Genomic DNA, 18,100 nt, shown 5'->3' with positions numbered 1-18,100 from the left:
ACGTTGAAGTATCATTTGATTGGAACCTATATGAGTAGGCTATGAACAAGGGGGCTTGCGTTTTTCATTCAATGACAATAGCTTACAGTTTTGATGTTGAAGTTAGACATTGTAGATTTTGTGAAGATTATGATTCGCTTGGAGTCTTTGGGTGTTTGAGATTTTGGTTTGGGAAAGTTATAAATGTATTTTTTTACAACTAAAGAAAAAGAAAAAGAAACATTCTAATTGATTATTTATGAAGTTAGCTTCTTCTTCTTCTTCTTTTTTTTTTTTTAATTGTGTTAATATTCATAATTTGTAGGTTACTTTGTAAGTTTATTTTACTACTATTTTGTGCGGTATGAGCCATAATGATAAAAACAAAAATCGATGGTGATTTTAAAGTGTTTTTCATTTTTTTTTTTAAGGATATGAAAACCCAACTAAAGATAATTGAATTTTGATAAATGAATGTGTTTTTAGCAAATTTCTCTTTGTTTAATCACGTTCTCTTTATGTTGATACTTACAAATGATTTCCTTCATTTCATTGAGATAATTTAATTGGGTGTTTGTGATCAAGGTCTCTATATTTGGTTGTGAGAATAGAGTGGTTGACAAAGTGTTTGATAGATTGCTGAAATTTATGTAATTTTAGGATATAAAAGTATTATATACTTTAAATTCTTATTTGTAGATTTCAAAATCATTTAATCAATTTGAAAAATAAAATCTATTTATAATAGTAAATATTATAATCTTACAGTGCTATACAATATTTTTTAAAGAAAATATGAATTAAGAAAATCAAGTTTCAAAATTAACAATATTGTGGGCAAACATAAATATTATACAAAAAAATAAGTATTAAGTATTATATGTAGATTTTAATATATATATATATATATATAAGTAGAGATCTCATGTGAAAGAGTATGAGATTCTGCCATGTGGCGCATTTTATGAAGAGAATTGAAATACCCTTAAGTCACATCAAAGATAAGAACAAATTTAAATATAGAGATTCTTTATTTCCTTTGGCTCAATGTTTCAAGACTATTTTTGTTACATTATTTATTCAATGTTTTAAGACTACTATTTGTTTCATTTGGTTCAATATTTCAAGACTTTTTATCTCTCACACACATAAAAACATCTTTGCATTTCTATTCACCCTTTTCACTTCTACTCCTTTATATACACGTCCATAGCTTTTCATATCATCCCATCTCAAGTACACTTAGACAAACGATGTCATTTACTTTCAACCTTTCAATGACACCTGCATAACTCCAATGTTGTGGTATCATTTGATCGTAACCCATATAAGTAGGCTATGACCAAGGAAGGGGGCTTACATTTTTTATTCAGTGACGGTAGCCTACAGTTTTGATGTTGAAGTTAGACATTGTAGATTTTGTGAAGATTATGATTTGCTCGGAGTCTTTGGGTGTTTGAGATTTTAGTTTGGGAAAGTTTTAAATGTATTTTTTTGGAACTAAAGAAAAAGAAACATTCTAATTGATTACTTATGAAGTTAGCTATTTTTTTTTTTTTTTAAAATTGTTTTAGAATTCATAATTTGTAGGTTTCTTTGTAAGTTTTTTTTTTTTTACTGCTATTTTGTGTGGTACGAGCTATAGTGATAAAAACAAAAATGGATGGTGATTTAAAAGTGTTTTTTTCTTTTTTTTTTAAGGATGTGAAAGCCCAACTAAAGACAATTGAATTTTGATAAATGAATGTGTTTTAGTAAATTTCTCTTTGTTTAATCACATTCTCTTTATGTTGATACTTACAAATGATTTCTTTAATTTTATTCAGATAATTAATTGGGTGTTTGTGATCAAGGTCTCCATATTTTGTTGTGAGAATAGAGTGGTTGAAAAAATAATTGGTAGGTTGCTTATTTATGTAATTTTAGGATATAAAAGTATTTTATACTTTAAATTCTTATTTGTAGATTTCAAAATCATTTAATCAGTTTGAAAAATAAAATCTACTTTTAACAGTGAATATTATACCATATTATAATCTTACAATGTTATACAATTTGTTATAATAAACTATGAATTAAGAAAATCAAGTTTCAAGGTTAGCAATATTGTGGACAAACATAAATGTGAGGACATAATTTGTAACAACCCATAATAATGTTGGGTTCGCACGTAAAAAGGCCCAAACAATATCATTTATAGAGCGTGGGTTTGAAAGGCTAGGCCTTGGTCACAAGACAGTGGTTTTTTCGTGGTGTTCATACATAATTAAATCGTGTTCGCTCTAGGAGTCTTTCTCCTGGAGGTGGGTTGGGAGGCTCTGGTTTTTGGCCATTTTTCCCAGCCTCTGTTTTGGATTGCTTACTTTTCCTTTTATACTAGCCTATATCCCTCATCCAGCGTCCACGTGTAGGTTCGACTTTCCAGGACTGATATTTGTCCCATCAGCCCATACCCAAAGTGGTTGGGGGTTGTTGTAAAAGCTGAAGAGCATGGTTCTGTTAGGTGCAGAGTATTGAATGGCAGTAATAGCAGCTTTCCCTTTGTCCTTGGTCGTTATACTATCCAGCGTCTCCTTCTTTATTGACATAGATATTTTAGATTTTTTCCCGAACTGTTCCTATATCTTTTTTGCCCTTCCTTCCAGGGGGACCTCGAATATGCCGAGGACAGAATCATCCTCGGCTGTGTCTCAAGACTATTTGGACTTTTATTACCTATCATCGGCTATACTCTTCCTCGGCTCGAGCCTTAGGCCCCAATGCAAAAATGGGCTAGGGCCACAAATTATTGAGCCCCACAATAGCCTCTCAAAATCCTGCTATCCGACCTCTTGGTCGGAGAGGAGGGTTTTGGTGATGCCAAGCCTTTATTACGGTTCGTTCAGCTCTGTCCTTCATTAATGTTGGCGTCACTTCATCTGCTTAGGAAATGTGCCAGGCTACGAGACATTCTTCTAGATTTACACATGGTGTGCTCTCGTCGTTTCAGTGAACAAGGTGCGTCTTTAATAAATTGCCTTTACGAGGCCAATCAATTCTGACAGTTACAGATGACATTGGGGAGTTGAACAGACGCTACTTTACTCGCAGACCTTCTTGGATATATGTACAGATTAAATGCCATTGAATTCACCTTCCATATAAGAAGCCAAACGAGAAGGTATTCCCTTCACGTAAAGACTCTTTAACCTTCCCAAAGCCTCAACCCTCAAGCTGTGTTCTAAGTCTTCCTAACAGCATAGTCACAGTTTATAGTGTGATACATTTGAAGTAGAAGTGGGGATGAAAAGATCATATCCTTTTCAGAAGCGTTCTGTTCTTCCAAAGTTTAAGATTGCTCCGTTAGGACAGGGATGGCAGAGACTCAAGATACCTCTCATCCTCCCTTCAGCCAAAATCCGAAGCAGGGGCTCGTCGCGTCAAACTTTTGGCGTGACTAAGCTGGGGTCACCCATTATCAGTACCAACCGCTCTCTCATGAGCATAGCTAACATGGCACCAGCGTGTTAGGAATTAGGACTGACGCAGAGACAAAGTATCCCTGCTTCTTCCTCTCTTCCTTCACTGGTGTCTTCTTTTGCCTCCCCTTCTTCTTCTTTCCCATCACCAGATCCATCTTGGTGCTTTTCCTTCTTCCTCTTCTTCTCCTCTTCCACCAAGGGAGGTCTTCCTCTCAATATAGGTGCCACTGGGGCAGAATTTGGAAAGACTTGGGAGCAGAGCTTAAAAAGATTTCTGGTTGTTTGTTTGTTTTGTTTTTTATTGCTTTTGTAATTCGTTTTCTATATAGGCTTGTTTAAACCCTTCATTGTACGCTGTAATGCCTCTTTGTATTAATAAAAGTCATCATTGCTTTATTTCGTATATTCTATCTCTTTTTTTTTGAAATGGTTATGCCGTGAATAGACGTACTACCCTGTGACTTCTTTTTTATTTTTATATTATGAACGATGCTTAGGGCCGAAATCTTAGTTAATAAAAAGACCTTGCTCTGTGCTTATTGAAACTATCCGGCATAATAATGCCGATTTGAACAAATGATACTTAGGGCAGAAATCCTTACTAAGAAGAAAAGAAAAAGATATTATGATGGACCTATTATAGCTGTCTGGTATAATAACGCCGACCTGAAAATGGGTTGTATAGCCCAAACTTGAATGAGATGATGGCTGAATGCTCGATTGCCGTGTAAGAAGTAATCATCCAAGGATATATAACCCAAAAATGAATAGCCCCTACAGGTCGCTGAGTAATAAGGCGTTTCGCCATCTTCCTAATAACTTTCAAAGCCTTAACCTTTTCTGGTACTTGGTCCGAGGACTGAGCGACTTAGAATTCTTCTTAAGTAGCTGACTTTTCCATAGGTTCGAGTCCGAGGTCCACGCAATACCTTGGTTCCGTCCAAAACTTGATATTTTAGTAATTGGTTTCCCCATAGATTTGAGTCCGAGGACCATGCAATACCTTGGTTCTGTCCAAAACTTGATTTCTAAGTAGTTGGTTTCCCCATAGGTTTGAGTCCGAGGACCATGCAATACCTTGGTTCTGTCCAAAACTTGATTTCTAAGTAGTTGGTTTCCCCATAGGTTTGAGTCCGAGAACCATGCAATACCTTGGTTCTGTCCAAAACTTGATTTCTAAGTAGTTGGGGGAATTATCCCCTTGGCTATGGCGTGGGACCTTGGTTTAAGGGGATTAGCTCCTCGGCCAAGCCCCTAGAACCATCCGTGCTGCTGACGCTACAAAGCGCAGCCCCTAGTGAAGAAATGTAGCCCCTAGTGGGACTTCACGCTAAAACACTACACCCCGCTGTTGGAAATGATGTGAGTGATTATCTCAACCCACCACCTGTGCCAAGACACAAGCCTTTTCCCACAGACGGTGCCAATTGTGAGGACACAATTTGTAACGACCTATAATAATGTTAGTTTCGCACGTAAAAAGGCCCAAACAATATCATTTATAGAGCGTGGGTTTGAAAGGTTAGGCCTTGGTCACAAGACAGTGGTTTTTTCGTGGTGTTCATACATAATTAAATTGTGTTCGCTCTAGGAGTCTTTCTCCTGGAGGTGGGCTGGGAGGCTTTGGTTTTTGGCCATTTTTCCCAGCCTCTGTTCTGGATTGCTTACTTTTCCTTTTATACTAGCCTGTATCCCTCATCCAGTGTTCACGTGTAGGTTCGACTTTCCAGGACTGATATTTGTCCCATCAGCCCATACTCAAAGTGGTTGGGGGTGGTTGTAAAAGCTGAAGAGTATGGTTCTGTCAAGTGCAGAGTATTGAATGGCAGTAATGGTAGCTTTCCCTTTGTCCTTAGTCGTTATACTATCCAGCGTCTCCTTCTTTATTGACATAGATATTTTAGATTTTTTCCCGAACTGTTCCTATATCTTTTTTGCCCTTCCTTCCAGGGGGACCTCGAATATGCCGAGGACAGAATCATCATCAGCTGTGTCTCAAAACTATTTGGACTTTTATTACCTATCCTCGGCTATACTCTTCCTCGGCTCGAGCCTTGAACCCCAATGCAAAAATGGGCCAGGGCCACAAATTATTGGACCCCACAATAAATATTATACAAAAAAAAAAAAAATTAAGTATGAAGTATTATATGTAGATTTTAATATACATAAAAATAATTTCAAATAAAATTGTAAAGTAATTTATGCATGGGATATCATCTAGTGCCACTAAAAGACTCACTTCTTTCAAATTGCTAGCAATTGAGTTGTCGGATGTGACTGCTCTCAGCTATTAAATTAGTCAAAGTCACGTTTTGACTCACAAATAAAGCTACAAAACACAATTTTTGTCCCTAGTAGAAACTGTTCAGCGCAGGAAACTTCCTCTTTTGTCTTATATTTTATTTCTTCTTGGAAAGTACTCTCACGCGGAAACTGTGAGTATCTTCACTGAATTCAATCCTAGAATTTCCAAATTCTTACTATAAATTATAAAATACCATTTTTATACGCAATTCTTTCTTCCTCCCAATTCAATTTCGCAGAATATTTTGTCGTAGATTGGTGTCATGTGGAAGCCCCAAGTTGATCGAAGTAAGTTTCAAAGAACTTTGAGTTAGACAAGAAAATTTTAGTATCTGAAACTGTACAATAAATTCAGCTGATTGCTTATTACTTTGTTTCTTGACAAAAAGGGTCAATTATATCACAAGTTATATCCCATCTCCATTATGCCCCTCTTTCTCCTTCTTCTAATGGAATCATCAAATTTTCACCACCACCTCGTCATAATATCTATGTCACCATCGACTCCACCAACTTTTGATGGCACTTGTTCAAATTTATTTATTTTTTTTTTGAGGTAAAAATAGGTAGAAACTTATATTAAGTAAAAAAAAAAAAAAACTGTAATAGAGGGGAAACATCCACTTCTTTCTTTTATTTCATCTTGGAAAGCACCCTCACGTGGAAATGTCAAATGTCAGTATTTTCGCTGAATTCTTTTTAAAACTTCCAAATTCTTATAAGAGCACCCGCAGCAGATGTGCTAAATGTGCCAAATGCCAAATTTTTGGCACATTTAGCACACCAAACACAAAAACGGAGCTTTATCAGATGTTCCAAATGGTAAAATTTATACCACATATGAACAGTACCGTTGCAAATTTGCAACGGTGCGGACGAAATGTGGTATAAATTTATTATTTGTTTATTCGGTTTTTCTCTCTCCTCTCACTTTTTTAATTGATTTTTTCTCTCCCCAACCGGTGTTGTTTCCTCTCCTCACGAACACCTCTCCTCACAATCGGTCTCTCTCTCCCAAACCGGTGTTCTTTCCTCAAATCAAACCCAGAAATATTCTTTCTTCAAATCCAAAAATCAAACCCAAAAATCCTCAAATCCAATTCCTAGTTTAAAACAAAACCCAGAAATGGAATCCTCACAAACCCAGAAAGAACAAAGGAATCGGCGATGGAGGCGAGGTAGAGCTTGGTGCCAGGGACGGCGAAGCCATGAAGATCGGTGTGCGAGCAATAAGCGAGGTTCGTGAGGGCGAGGTCTGCCGCCGGAGTGTTCGTCACGATTATGGGATTGGAATCGACGTGGCCATCGACGTTGAGGTGAGATCGGAATCGTGGGTTGCCGGTGCTAATGGGTTTTGGTTGCCGGTGCAAGTGGATTCGGGGCTTTGGGTTGGCGGTGCTAGTAGTTTCGTGGGTTTGGGTTACCGGTCTAGTGGGTTTTGGTTGTGTTTTCTGGGTTTGAGTTGGTTGTGTTTTCTGGGTTTGAGTTGCTGTTTTCTGGGTTTGATTCATGGATTTTCTGTGTTTTCTGGGTTTTAATGGGTTTTGTGGTGGGCGGTGGTTTTGTTTTCAATTTTTTGTTTTGCAATGGATTGTGGCTGCCACGATGGTGGTGGTGGCGGTGGCGGTGGTGGCGGCGGCGGCAGTGTTGTGGTTGTTAATTACTGTGTTAGATATATTATTTTATTGTATTGTTTATATTATTTTAATGTGTAGTAAATATTATTTTAATGTATAGGATTGAATGATAAAACATCTGATAAATGGGATGTTGTAAAATGATGTGGTAAAATAATAAAGTAGGTCTTTAGTGTGGCAAAATGGCATAAATTATACCACAGCTGCTGTGGATGCTCTAAATTATTACTACCAACACACCATTTTGAAATGCAATTCTCTCTCTCTCTCAGTTACGTCAATCTCCCAGAATTATTTGTCCAAGGTCGGTATGCAGAAGCACCAAGTTGATCTAGGTTAAGATTCAATGAATTTTGAGTTAGACAAGAAATTTTAGTGACGGAATACTATATAATTCATTGCAATTTTTACCATCTTTATTTGTAATTTTTGGTTGCAGGTTTTTTTGAAGACAACAACTCAGACTCTGGTAGTCCAACATATAGTGAAGAAAGAAGTGAATCATTAGTAGAGTCAGTTTCCATTCCAGCACTCTTTCCAGCTAACAAGTTTGACACTGATGGTAGTTCTGAATCCAACGAAATACATCCAGTATTCTCTTACTGTCCCAATTCCATAGCGTCATTCTTCTCACCAGCAAGGTCTAGTGTTTCCGAAAATCCTTCCATACGGGCTAATGAACCAACAAGTCTATCCATTTCATTGCTCTTCCCACCCACCATGTCTGAGACGGAAACAAATGATAGTTGTTCAGGATTTGATGAAGCAGTAGAAGCACGATTCTCTTATTCCATAGTGTCATTCTTCCCACCAGCCAAGTCTCAAACAGACAGTGTTTCCGAAAATGATGATATAAATCCAACTGATCCTTCCATACCAGCATCAGCAAGGCCTACAAGACGCACAATCCAAACAACAAGCTTCAGAGGTAAATTCTGGTTCCCGAATTTAAACTTCCCCCCTCTAATAAACAACACAAACAAGCTAAAGAGGGAACAATGTACCTTAGTAGCTCCTTTGCAAGGGAGTTTACCGTTGTAGTTTCAAATAAGAAGCTCATTAGCAAGGGAGCGCACCTTGTTAACCATTTTGCATAGCAAGTCCTACTTACTGAGTATCTCACCCACCCCCCCCCCCCCCTCCCCTTTTTTTCTCTCTCCCCCTTCAGATCCTTTCAGATTATTGAGGCAATTCTTGAGGCAATCGTGGGTTAGAGAATTCTCAGGTAATGACTTTGTAATTTAGGTTAATATTGGAACTTTACTGTTGAGCTTTGATTATGTGTTGGAGAAATTGTAATGGTCTTTGTTGAGGATCTTTTATTTTGATAAATTATTGAAGTAACAAAAGTTCACAAGAGATTTGGAACCTGTGGTAATACAATATTTTGTTGGAACACCCATTAAGTTTGAAGATTTTATTATCATTATTGTTGGGAAGGTTTTATATTATTAAAAGAATTAGAGCTCTGACAATTGTGATAGAAATTTTATATCGATGGTTTAATTCTATTCAGTATATATAGATGTTGGATAATTTGGAGGATTCATGCAGTCTAGACCCTGTTTGTTGATTTCTGAGATGCATCGGATGCTTCAAAAACAGGTAGAGAGAGAAAACGTGGTTCAAATCGAGGAGTCAATGACAGTGCAAATAACTCAACACATGGACGGGAGGCTGAGAGTGTAAAGTTCAATATAGAGGAAATCCTCAAGGCCACGGGGAATTTCTCTCCCCCTTTTAAGATTGGACAAGGTGGGTTTGGAACAGTCTTCAAGGGGAGACTCAAAGATGGAACCTTGGTTGCGGTAAAACGGGCTAAGAAGGTTCGGTGAAAGTTGTTTATGATAATTCCGTTTTCTGGGTCTGACACAAACTTATGGGGCTTCACATTTAAGTCAACAAATGTGTGACATAGAGCTTTGACAAGTACTTGTTTATCTTTCTTTGCAGCTTGTATATGATAAGCATTTAGAAGTAGAATTCCAGAGTGAGATTCAAACTCTAGCGAAGGTGGAACATTTGAATCTTGTCAAGTTTTATGGATATTTGGAGCACGGAGATGAAAGGATTGTTGTTGCGGAGTATGTTCCCAATGGAACCCTCAGAGAACATTTGGATTGTGAGTTCTCTTTGTGTGGCTTTACTTTCATTCACTCTGTGTGTGCTTGAGTTCCTGAAATCTGATTGGAGAACTACGGCAGGTATTCGAGGCAATATTCTGAGCCTTGCTGTACGGCTAGATATTGGAATTGATGTGGCCCATGCCATCACCTATCTTCATATGTATACAGGTATACACCTTTGGGGTGACTTAATTCATTTGTCCTGTCAAAATTAAAAAGTTGTTCGCCTCTGAGAAAGTAGAATCTATTTCGAGAGATCCAACAGGATTTTCTGTCGGCTCTCTTGCAGATCACACTATCATTCATAGAGACATAAAATCTTCCAACATTCTCCTCAAGGAAAACTTTAGAGCCAAGGAAACCGACTTTGGTTTCGCTAGACTATCAGCTGACAGTGATTCAGGTGTTACCCATGTGTCTACCCAAGTAAAAGGAACTGCTGGCTACTTGGACCCAGAGTACCTCAGGACCTATCAGCTTACTGAGAAAAGTGATGTGTATTCATTTGGTGTGTTATTGGTTGAACTAGTCACGGGCAGGCGTCCAATCGAACCAAAACGAGAACTGAAGGAGCGGATAACGGCAAAATGGGTATGATTCTATTGAGACTTTTCTTTTGGTCACTATCAATTTTGAAATTTGATTAACAGGTTCCGGCAAAAACAGAGTAAAAGAAACTTCCATGACTGTTTAACAAAAATCCATATGATTATCTTCACACGTCCATCAAAGTATCTTACCTAGTCTTTTCAACAATTTTCCAACTCTTCCCTTCTTTTAACTGGATATGTTACATTGGAACATTTTCCAAAACTAAGAAAATTCTTTACCCTAATGTGACTTGATTTTGAGTTCAGGCCATGAAGAAGTTTACTGATGGAGAAGCTATTTCAACCTTGGACCCAAAGCTGGCATGTGATTCTGCAAATATATTAGCCGTTGATAAGATTCTTGAACTAGCCTTACAATGTTTGGCTCCACGTAGACAGAATCGGCCTAGCATGAGGAGGTGTGCAGAAATCCTTTGGCGTATCCGTAAAGAGTACAGAGAGGCATTAACTTCACATGTCAGTTCACTCTCATCCTATTCCATGAGCACTTCATTAAGAGAACATTGAGAGAAATAGTATAAGAGATCTCTAAGGTGAGAGTAGTGAGCATCAACGAAGTTGAGTCTTCAAATCAAGATAGTTCGTGGTAGGATGAAGCCTATAATCTTCAAGAAGGTTCAATTGTTGCTAGAATATGGAAGAAATTCTTTTATAATTTGTCCATGAGATTTGGCTTGTGTATAGGAAATTTAGTTTGAGATGGGGAAGTTACTTTCTCCCCAACTTTGTGTGTATTTCTTTTTGTTGAATTGTGTTTATTGTTTTAATTCTTCTTGAAGGAATCTGAGAACATTGGCAAGGGTTATTAATTTGTATTTGAAATCATATTACTATCGCTAGAATCCTAATTGTGTAATTCCCTTTTGGAAAGGTCCTGGTGTGGTTATAGAGGATCGGCAATGGTGGCACCAGTGGAGGAGAAAGGATTGGCACCGGTGGAGAGAGAGGTGGGTCAGGGAGAGAAGGGTGTGAGGAGAATGCTTTGTTTGGGTCTAATAGTCTATTTAATTGGTTATGTGCTTCTCCAATGACCAAAGAAAGTTACCAATTTTTTCATTGTGCCTAATCTAGTTTGTAGGAATACCTCCAAACTAGGTTATGTATAAAGTTTTTCTTTATCCCTTGTTTAGACTAAAGAAAGGAAAGATCACCCAAAAATACAGAAACTTTATCAATATGATCTATGGTTTCAATCGGAAGTTTGGAACACCACAACCAGGGAAGAAAAAACTGAGCTGCAACAGTGTGGCCACGAACATTTGATGGAGTTATACATGTCATTTTATGGAAAAATATCCTCCAATAATGGAACAGAACAATAGACATTTATGATACAACGCGCAAGGAAGAAAAAACCATAGACAATCTTCGATAAAACACCTGACCATGTGCAATCTAGTTTAAATTTAACTAGTCGCAAACCCACGCGATGTGTGGGAATATATAACTATTTTGTAACATTTTATAATATATGATTTATTCTATAAAACGTACTGGAGATATTATTTCCAAAATTATTTTTCATCTCTCCATCTCTACAAATATATCATTCTATTATTTTGAGTTTTTTTATTATTTAAAAACTTAGGTGCATTTGATTGATATTAGTCTATTATATTTTTTGAGATGAAAGATAAAAATACTATTTTTTTTTTTCAAGTGATCTATTTTATTCAAACTTTTGTATAGTGTGTTATGGTTTTTTTTCTACAAATAAAATTTTTAAGTTCCAAAATTAATTATTTGAATTTCTCATTCTTTTAAGAAGATTATCATGATAATCAAACCTCATTACAAATTTACATTTGATATTACTCAAATAATTTATAAAGACATTCAAACCAAAAATTAACTCAAACCAAAACTATAAAATAGAGAGTACATATTATAAATAACTCAAAAAACACACCACCAAAATGTATCATCCAAAAGTAGAGAGAGACACACACACACACACCAAAAAAAAAAAAAAAAAAAAACTCATTAATCTAAATTTACAATTGCAAGAAAGAATTAATAATTGAGAGAGAGAGAGAGAGAGAGAGAACAATCACCTTTTTTTCGAAGAGAATGTGAGACAAATAATAAAATTATATAAAATAAGATGAGTAAAAAATATTTAAAAGAAAAATGTATAGTTCTAAATACCAAATTATCCAAGTCATGCTATGTAATAGAATAATAGTAAATCATTCTATAATTTCAAAGGATAACATGTAACAAATAAATAAATTAATATTAAAAATATAATAAATTAAAATATAACCAAATCATATCAATCTAAAGTAGAGTAAAACATAAAAATTTATCAATCTAAAGAATCAAACATCCACCAAAATAAAGAATATATATATATATATATAGAGAGAGAGAGAGAGAGAGAGAGAGAGAGAGAGAGAGAGTATTCACCTTTTTGTATGAGCAAAATATGGATTGAATGGAAGAGAAATAACAAAATTTTATAGTCAAAAAATGGGGAGAAGAAGAGTCAAAATAAAAGGAAAATAAAGCGATGGAGAAAGTGTAAGGTCAAGGTGTAGAGTAGTGGGGAGATAAAAAGGTTAAAATAAGTAAATGTTGGAAAATGTATAATTGTAAAGTGGCAAATTAATAAGGAGAAAAAAAATTAAAAATAAGAGAGAAAAAATATTGAAAATAGATTGATGATGTGGTGTTGGTGTGGCGTTGATGTGGCTCAAAAGGAGCATGGCAACATTAAACTCTACGTTTCAGCTTTTAGATATATGTAGATGTAGATTCTCTTCTCTACACATTCATTAAAAAAATTCTCTTGGCAGGGTCACCCCAAAAACAACCTGATACGGTTACTGATTGGTTCCCGGCAAACGGGACATCTGTCCAATCTTTCCCCCACAATCCACACATGTCTGCAATGAAACAATAGTTTCTCAAAATATTAGCAATACCATGTAAATGAGGGAGAGAATAAGATCAAATTATTATTATCAGCCCAGCTCACCATGTGCCCACAGAGAAAAGCCTATTAGTGACACAAACTGGGCATACCTGGATTCAAATTGGACAGAAGTGAATTTGTGATCTGAAACAGATAATAATTTGATAAATCCAAAAGGCAACAATGTAGTGGACTTAAAACTAAATTGGACGAGTTAACATGACCTTGTAAGAGATCCTTCAACAGTTTGGTTTAGACCATCCAGTGGCGGAGTTAGGAATTTAGTTTAGGGGGTAATGTTGAAAGCAAAATTAATCTTAAATTTTTTTTTGATATTAATAGCAAACTAAATACACAAATATATATATATATATATATATATTAAAGTAATTTGGAGATTAATCTAAATAAATAGAGTTTAAACAATCAATTTTATTTCTTAAAATAAATTATTGTAAAAGTGTTAAGAGTATAACAATGTACTAGCAATTTTGTATCCTCACTGCATTGAATGCTATTAAAAAATAATGTCGCACTCAACATTTTTTCTCTATTCTTTTAAGCAATTAAAATTTGAATTATAGCAAAAACAAGATCGAAAAAAAAAATTAAATACTAAAAAAGAAGGAAAAGAGTGGAGGCTATGGTTTTAGTGTTATATATGAATATAAGTAGGCCATTTTTTTTTTTTTTTATAAAAAATAATGATAATGTAGAACCCACCAAGAGGAGAGTTGGTATTTTCACAAGTTGACACGAGGAATTATACAATTGGTAGACAATAAAGTAGTGTAAGTGGTGGGCCAAAATGAAAATTGAATGTTAAACAATTGTAAAATTTATTGTGAGAAATACTGTATATACTGTATAGTATTGTTTTGACATTTTTGAAATTTGTTGTGAAATTTTTTTTGTAAATTCATTATCTACTTTTAGTAGTTTGGAAACTTGTCAAAAGGACAATACTTTTAGTCTTATGGGGGGCCATTGAACTTTGTTTTCAATGGAAAAAGAAGAAATGTGCTATGTATTTATACAGGACATGATTGCTTTCTTTTAGAAGCAAAGAAGTCTTCCTATTTATGCTAGGGGCAAAGTTGAGATAGAAAAATTTTGTCAGGGAGCAAATTGCTTTATAGGTATATTATATAGGAGTTTTTGGGGAGGTCGGGGAGGGGGGGGGGGGGGGTGTGGGGAGGGGGCACTTGCCCCCTCTCACTCCCCTGGCTCCGCTAGTGAGACCATCATGTCACAGATGACAAAACTAATATGAAACTAGTATCCTAAGTGTTTGAATTGTCTGCAAGTTTTGACTGAGCAGGATCGATTCTTCAATCTCATTTCTAAACATTTTGCATTCATTATAATCTAATAGTATATAGATAAAACGGAAGCATTGTCCCTTTCCTTATCAACCTTGCCAAGCCATTGCTTTAATGGAGGTGTCAAGGCATGCAATGATTGGGGCCCATTAGGTAATGTTGTTATAGTAACGTTATTTAAGCATTATAGAAATACTTGTGGATAAAAAAATGTTATGGAAATACATGTTGTGTCATTTAAACAATGAAAACTATTGTTTAAACAACATAAACAAACAAACCCTTAAAATCTAAAAAGCTGGTTACACACTTCAGCGGAGCACACTATATAATAGCAATACTCATACCCTTCACTAAATTTTGTATTGATTGAGTCTAGGTCATGGATTTGTTTGTTTCTCAACATCCAAATTTAGTCACAAGTGACTACAGAATATAGTAAGAAGTTTTGAGAATCCGAGATTTGGATGTGGAAGAAGAGGTTGGGTTTATGAAGCATCTTAACCCAGGTACTTGGGGAGTCAACTGCCATGGTGGGGAATTTTCTATGCCAATCTGAGAGGGACCAAAAATTTGGCCAATTGGGCAGTAGATGAAGAGGTGTATTAAATTCCCAGGTTCAATCAATGATATAATCAGGCTAGAATCAAGGTTTTAAATATTTAATCAGATATGGGACACTAACAAAATGGTATCTTCAAGTCATGATTTCCCTAAAATCTTTTACGACTTCAAAAGTCAAAGGCTCAAACTCGATTACATCATATGACTTAAACTTAAACATGTAGTTTTAGCAGTGTATTTAAATGTCATTTAGAAGCACATGTAAGAGTTAGTTATACGCACGTGTTGGTGTAGTTAGGATAGGATCTTTCTATTTTCTGTTATTCTGTTAGTTTGTTAGTCTCTAGATTCTTCTTCTCATAGCTATAGAAATAGCTGGTTGTAATTACTTTCTAATTAATGGAATCATTTCTTCAATCATTCGGATTTCATAAATTTGTCTTTTGCAATTATATATAAAATATATAATATGATATGATATCACAGTCAATCTCTGGCATAAACATTCTGCTAAAAAAAAAAAAAAAAAATCTCTGGTATAAACAGAACAAGATGTGAATACTCTCGGCTAGTAAATTAGCCAAAGACGCAAAAGCCACAATTTTCGACTCACAAATAGAGCTACCAAATGTAGGGAAACTTCCTCTTCTTATTTTTATTTCTTCTGGAAAGTGAACTTGGCCCTTGTTCTAGTCAGTCACGCCGAAAGGAACACGAGAGTCCATGAGAAAGTATCTTCGCTGAAACTTCCAAATCAATCATCAATATATTACTAAAAACTGAAGCGTAGTGTTTAATGTTACTGTACTCACGTTGAGCCACATCAGCATCCACAACATTATCCTTTTTCTTTCCAATTTTTCTATAATTGTTTTTTAACTTTTACTTTTTTTTAATAATTGCACTTTCTCCAACCTTTCTCATGCCTTTACCTTTTCATCTCTCCACTATCCTTAACATTAATATCACTTTTCATCTTTCTTTATTTTGTCTCTTCATCTTTCCCTCCCTTACCTTTTCATCTCCCCACTACCCTCAACCTTAATCTCACTATTTATCTTTCCATTCAACTTCCTATATTTTGTCTCTTCATATTCGCACCATCTTCTATAAATTTGTTATTCTCTTTTCCATTCTTTGTATAGTTTTCCATCATAGAAAGGTTGTTTCTCCCTCCCTCTCCCTCTCTCTCTTTCTCTCTCTCTCTCTCTCTCTCTCTCACACACACACAATAATTTTTGGAGTTTTTTATTTATTTATTATTTTATTTAGTTTTGTGTTTTAAGTTTTTTTGTTCTCTTTGATTGTTAAATATTATACTATTGTGTTATAAAAAATTTTTTAAAAAGATAATATATAAGAATGTAATATATATTATTCTATTACATAATATGATTTGGGTAATTTGGTGTTTATTGTTATATATATTATACTTTTACTTTTTTAATCTTTTCATCTTATGTTATTCAATATTTAAACTCAGTCACATCCTCCATATAATTAAATTATTTATATTTTCTTTTTTTAATTAAACATATAATATTTTATTTAAATTTAAATAAATTAAATTGTACTCACTTTTTTTAACATTTACACTTTCTCTAACCTTTCTATTTCCCTTTACATTTTCATCTCCCCACTACCCTCTCTCTTAATATCACTCTTCATCTATCCCTTTATTTTGTTTCTTCTTATTGTTATCCTTTTTGTATAAATTTGGCATTCTCTTTTCCATTATATGCATAATTTTTCTTCACAAAAAAATTATTTCTCTCTCTTTCTCTCTCAATTTTTGGTGATATATATTGTGGTTGCACGATTTTCCTGGCCCAACTTCTGTTGATCAGGCCTTGACCCAAAGCACAACCCACAATAAATACTTGTAGAGAATGGGTTAAAGAGCTTGGCCTCAGTGAAACTAACAAATCTGATGCATGTAGTGTACTGTTTGCAGAGAGAAATAAGAACGTAAAGAAGGATTCTTCTAGTCTGGTTTTATTTCTTTTGTTCCTCTTACAATTCTCCCGTCCCTCCTTTGAGGGACTTCATTACATTATATATTTCTCTCCTTTTCATCCCAGCCTTACACCTGTTAGTCATCCAAGCACCCACTTGAGCACCTGTCCCATCAGACGCCCTCATCAGACCTTTTGTGAGTTGCAGAGGCCAAGGCGGTACTGTTCAGGGGTCTTTTCCTCATTAATGCGGCCAAGAGGGTGGTTGGGGCGCAATTAATGTGGTGGTAGCCTTCCGTGAGATATTTTGAATTTAATTTGTTTTTTATGTTGGGGAAGGTGAGCTGAAATGGCTGAGCAGAGTTTCTCGTCTGGGCTTCGTGATGTCCGAGGAGGAGTTACTCCTCGGACAGGTTTCCTTGACGCTATCGGGGTTGAACAGCGCTTCATATGAGGCTTTTCGTTGGACAGGACGCTCCTCGGACGGGCCTGAGCTTGGAATAGCCCATCATTTTTGGGCCGGGCCCCACAATAGCCCCTCAAAACTGCGGTTTTAACCTCCCTCCGAGGAGAAAAGCGGGGTTTTGATATTTGTGAGTGGAGGGAAATAAGGAGATCGTGGGGTGCGCGTACGGACCGTTACTTTTGACGCGCCACAATTTACGAGACGTGGTCATTAACTTCTGGAGGCGTTATGTTCCCTTCATCCAACGGCTTGGTGTGAATCGAACGGCCATCGTTTCTTTCTCGTATTTTTAGGCAGGGATGATCTTTTCTCTCTCCTCCCTGCTATATAAGACGTCAGCGGGGCTCAGTTTCTTTTTTCATCTGCATTTCACAAACCCCAGAAGGCTCCAGAGAACTCCAGAGATATACGAACACTTGCGTCCGTTACGCCGCCGTAGCCGTTCTTGTGAAGCGCCTCGTCCAAGAGAGATTCCTAGGCGTCCCCTTGAGCGTCTTGTGAAGGTACCAGTACATTTCGCCTTTCTCTCCGTTTCAATTTCTTCCTCGGACTCTACTTTTCTTTCCAGTCTCTACTTTCATTTCCTCAGTTCAGTTCAGATGGGTAGATTCGAAAAATTAGTAAAAACTCCTGCCGCTATGGAAGCCTTTAGGGCTAAATACCACATTCCCCCGAGGGTTGGGCTGCGGCACTGTCCTCTTGAAGGAATATTGACCGATAGAGTTGAAGGAGAAGTCGTTATCCCCATGATTGCT

General features: G+C 36.0%; 1 protein-coding gene across 1 annotated transcript; it reads left to right on the top strand.

Annotated features, from left to right (window-relative positions):
* The first annotated feature begins 7,610 nt into the window (after positions 1-7,610).
* Positions 7,611-10,913, top strand: LOC126720314 (calmodulin-binding receptor-like cytoplasmic kinase 2). The gene is made up of 8 exons (XM_050422646.1): positions 7,611-7,688; positions 7,824-8,312; positions 8,553-8,609; positions 8,990-9,210; positions 9,338-9,506; positions 9,589-9,678; positions 9,800-10,101; positions 10,368-10,913. Exons 1-8 carry the CDS (start codon positions 7,634-7,636, stop codon positions 10,626-10,628), a joined length of 1,644 nt encoding a protein of 547 aa, XP_050278603.1. The 5' UTR covers positions 7,611-7,633; the 3' UTR covers positions 10,629-10,913.
* The last annotated feature ends 7,187 nt before the right edge of the window (positions 10,914-18,100 follow it).

Source organism: Quercus robur, chromosome 4 (assembly GCF_932294415.1).
Source record: "Quercus robur chromosome 4, dhQueRobu3.1, whole genome shotgun sequence".
Lineage (NCBI taxonomy): Eukaryota > Viridiplantae > Streptophyta > Magnoliopsida > Fagales > Fagaceae > Quercus > Quercus robur.
This window is presented reverse-complemented; position numbering and strand designations above follow the sequence as displayed.

Bases quoted from the DNA above. Each gene is read 5' to 3' on its own strand.
- LOC126720314 (XM_050422646.1), top strand. From the start codon at position 7,634: ATGCAATTCTCTCTCTCTCTCAGTTACGTCAATCTCCCAGAATTATTT. The intron at 7,689-7,823 runs GTCGGTATGCAG...TTTTGGTTGCAG, and splicing joins CCCAGAATTATTTGTCCAAG to GTTTTTTTGAAGACAACAAC. The intron at 8,610-8,989 runs GTAATGACTTTG...CTTCAAAAACAG, and splicing joins GTGGGTTAGAGAATTCTCAG to GTAGAGAGAGAAAACGTGGT.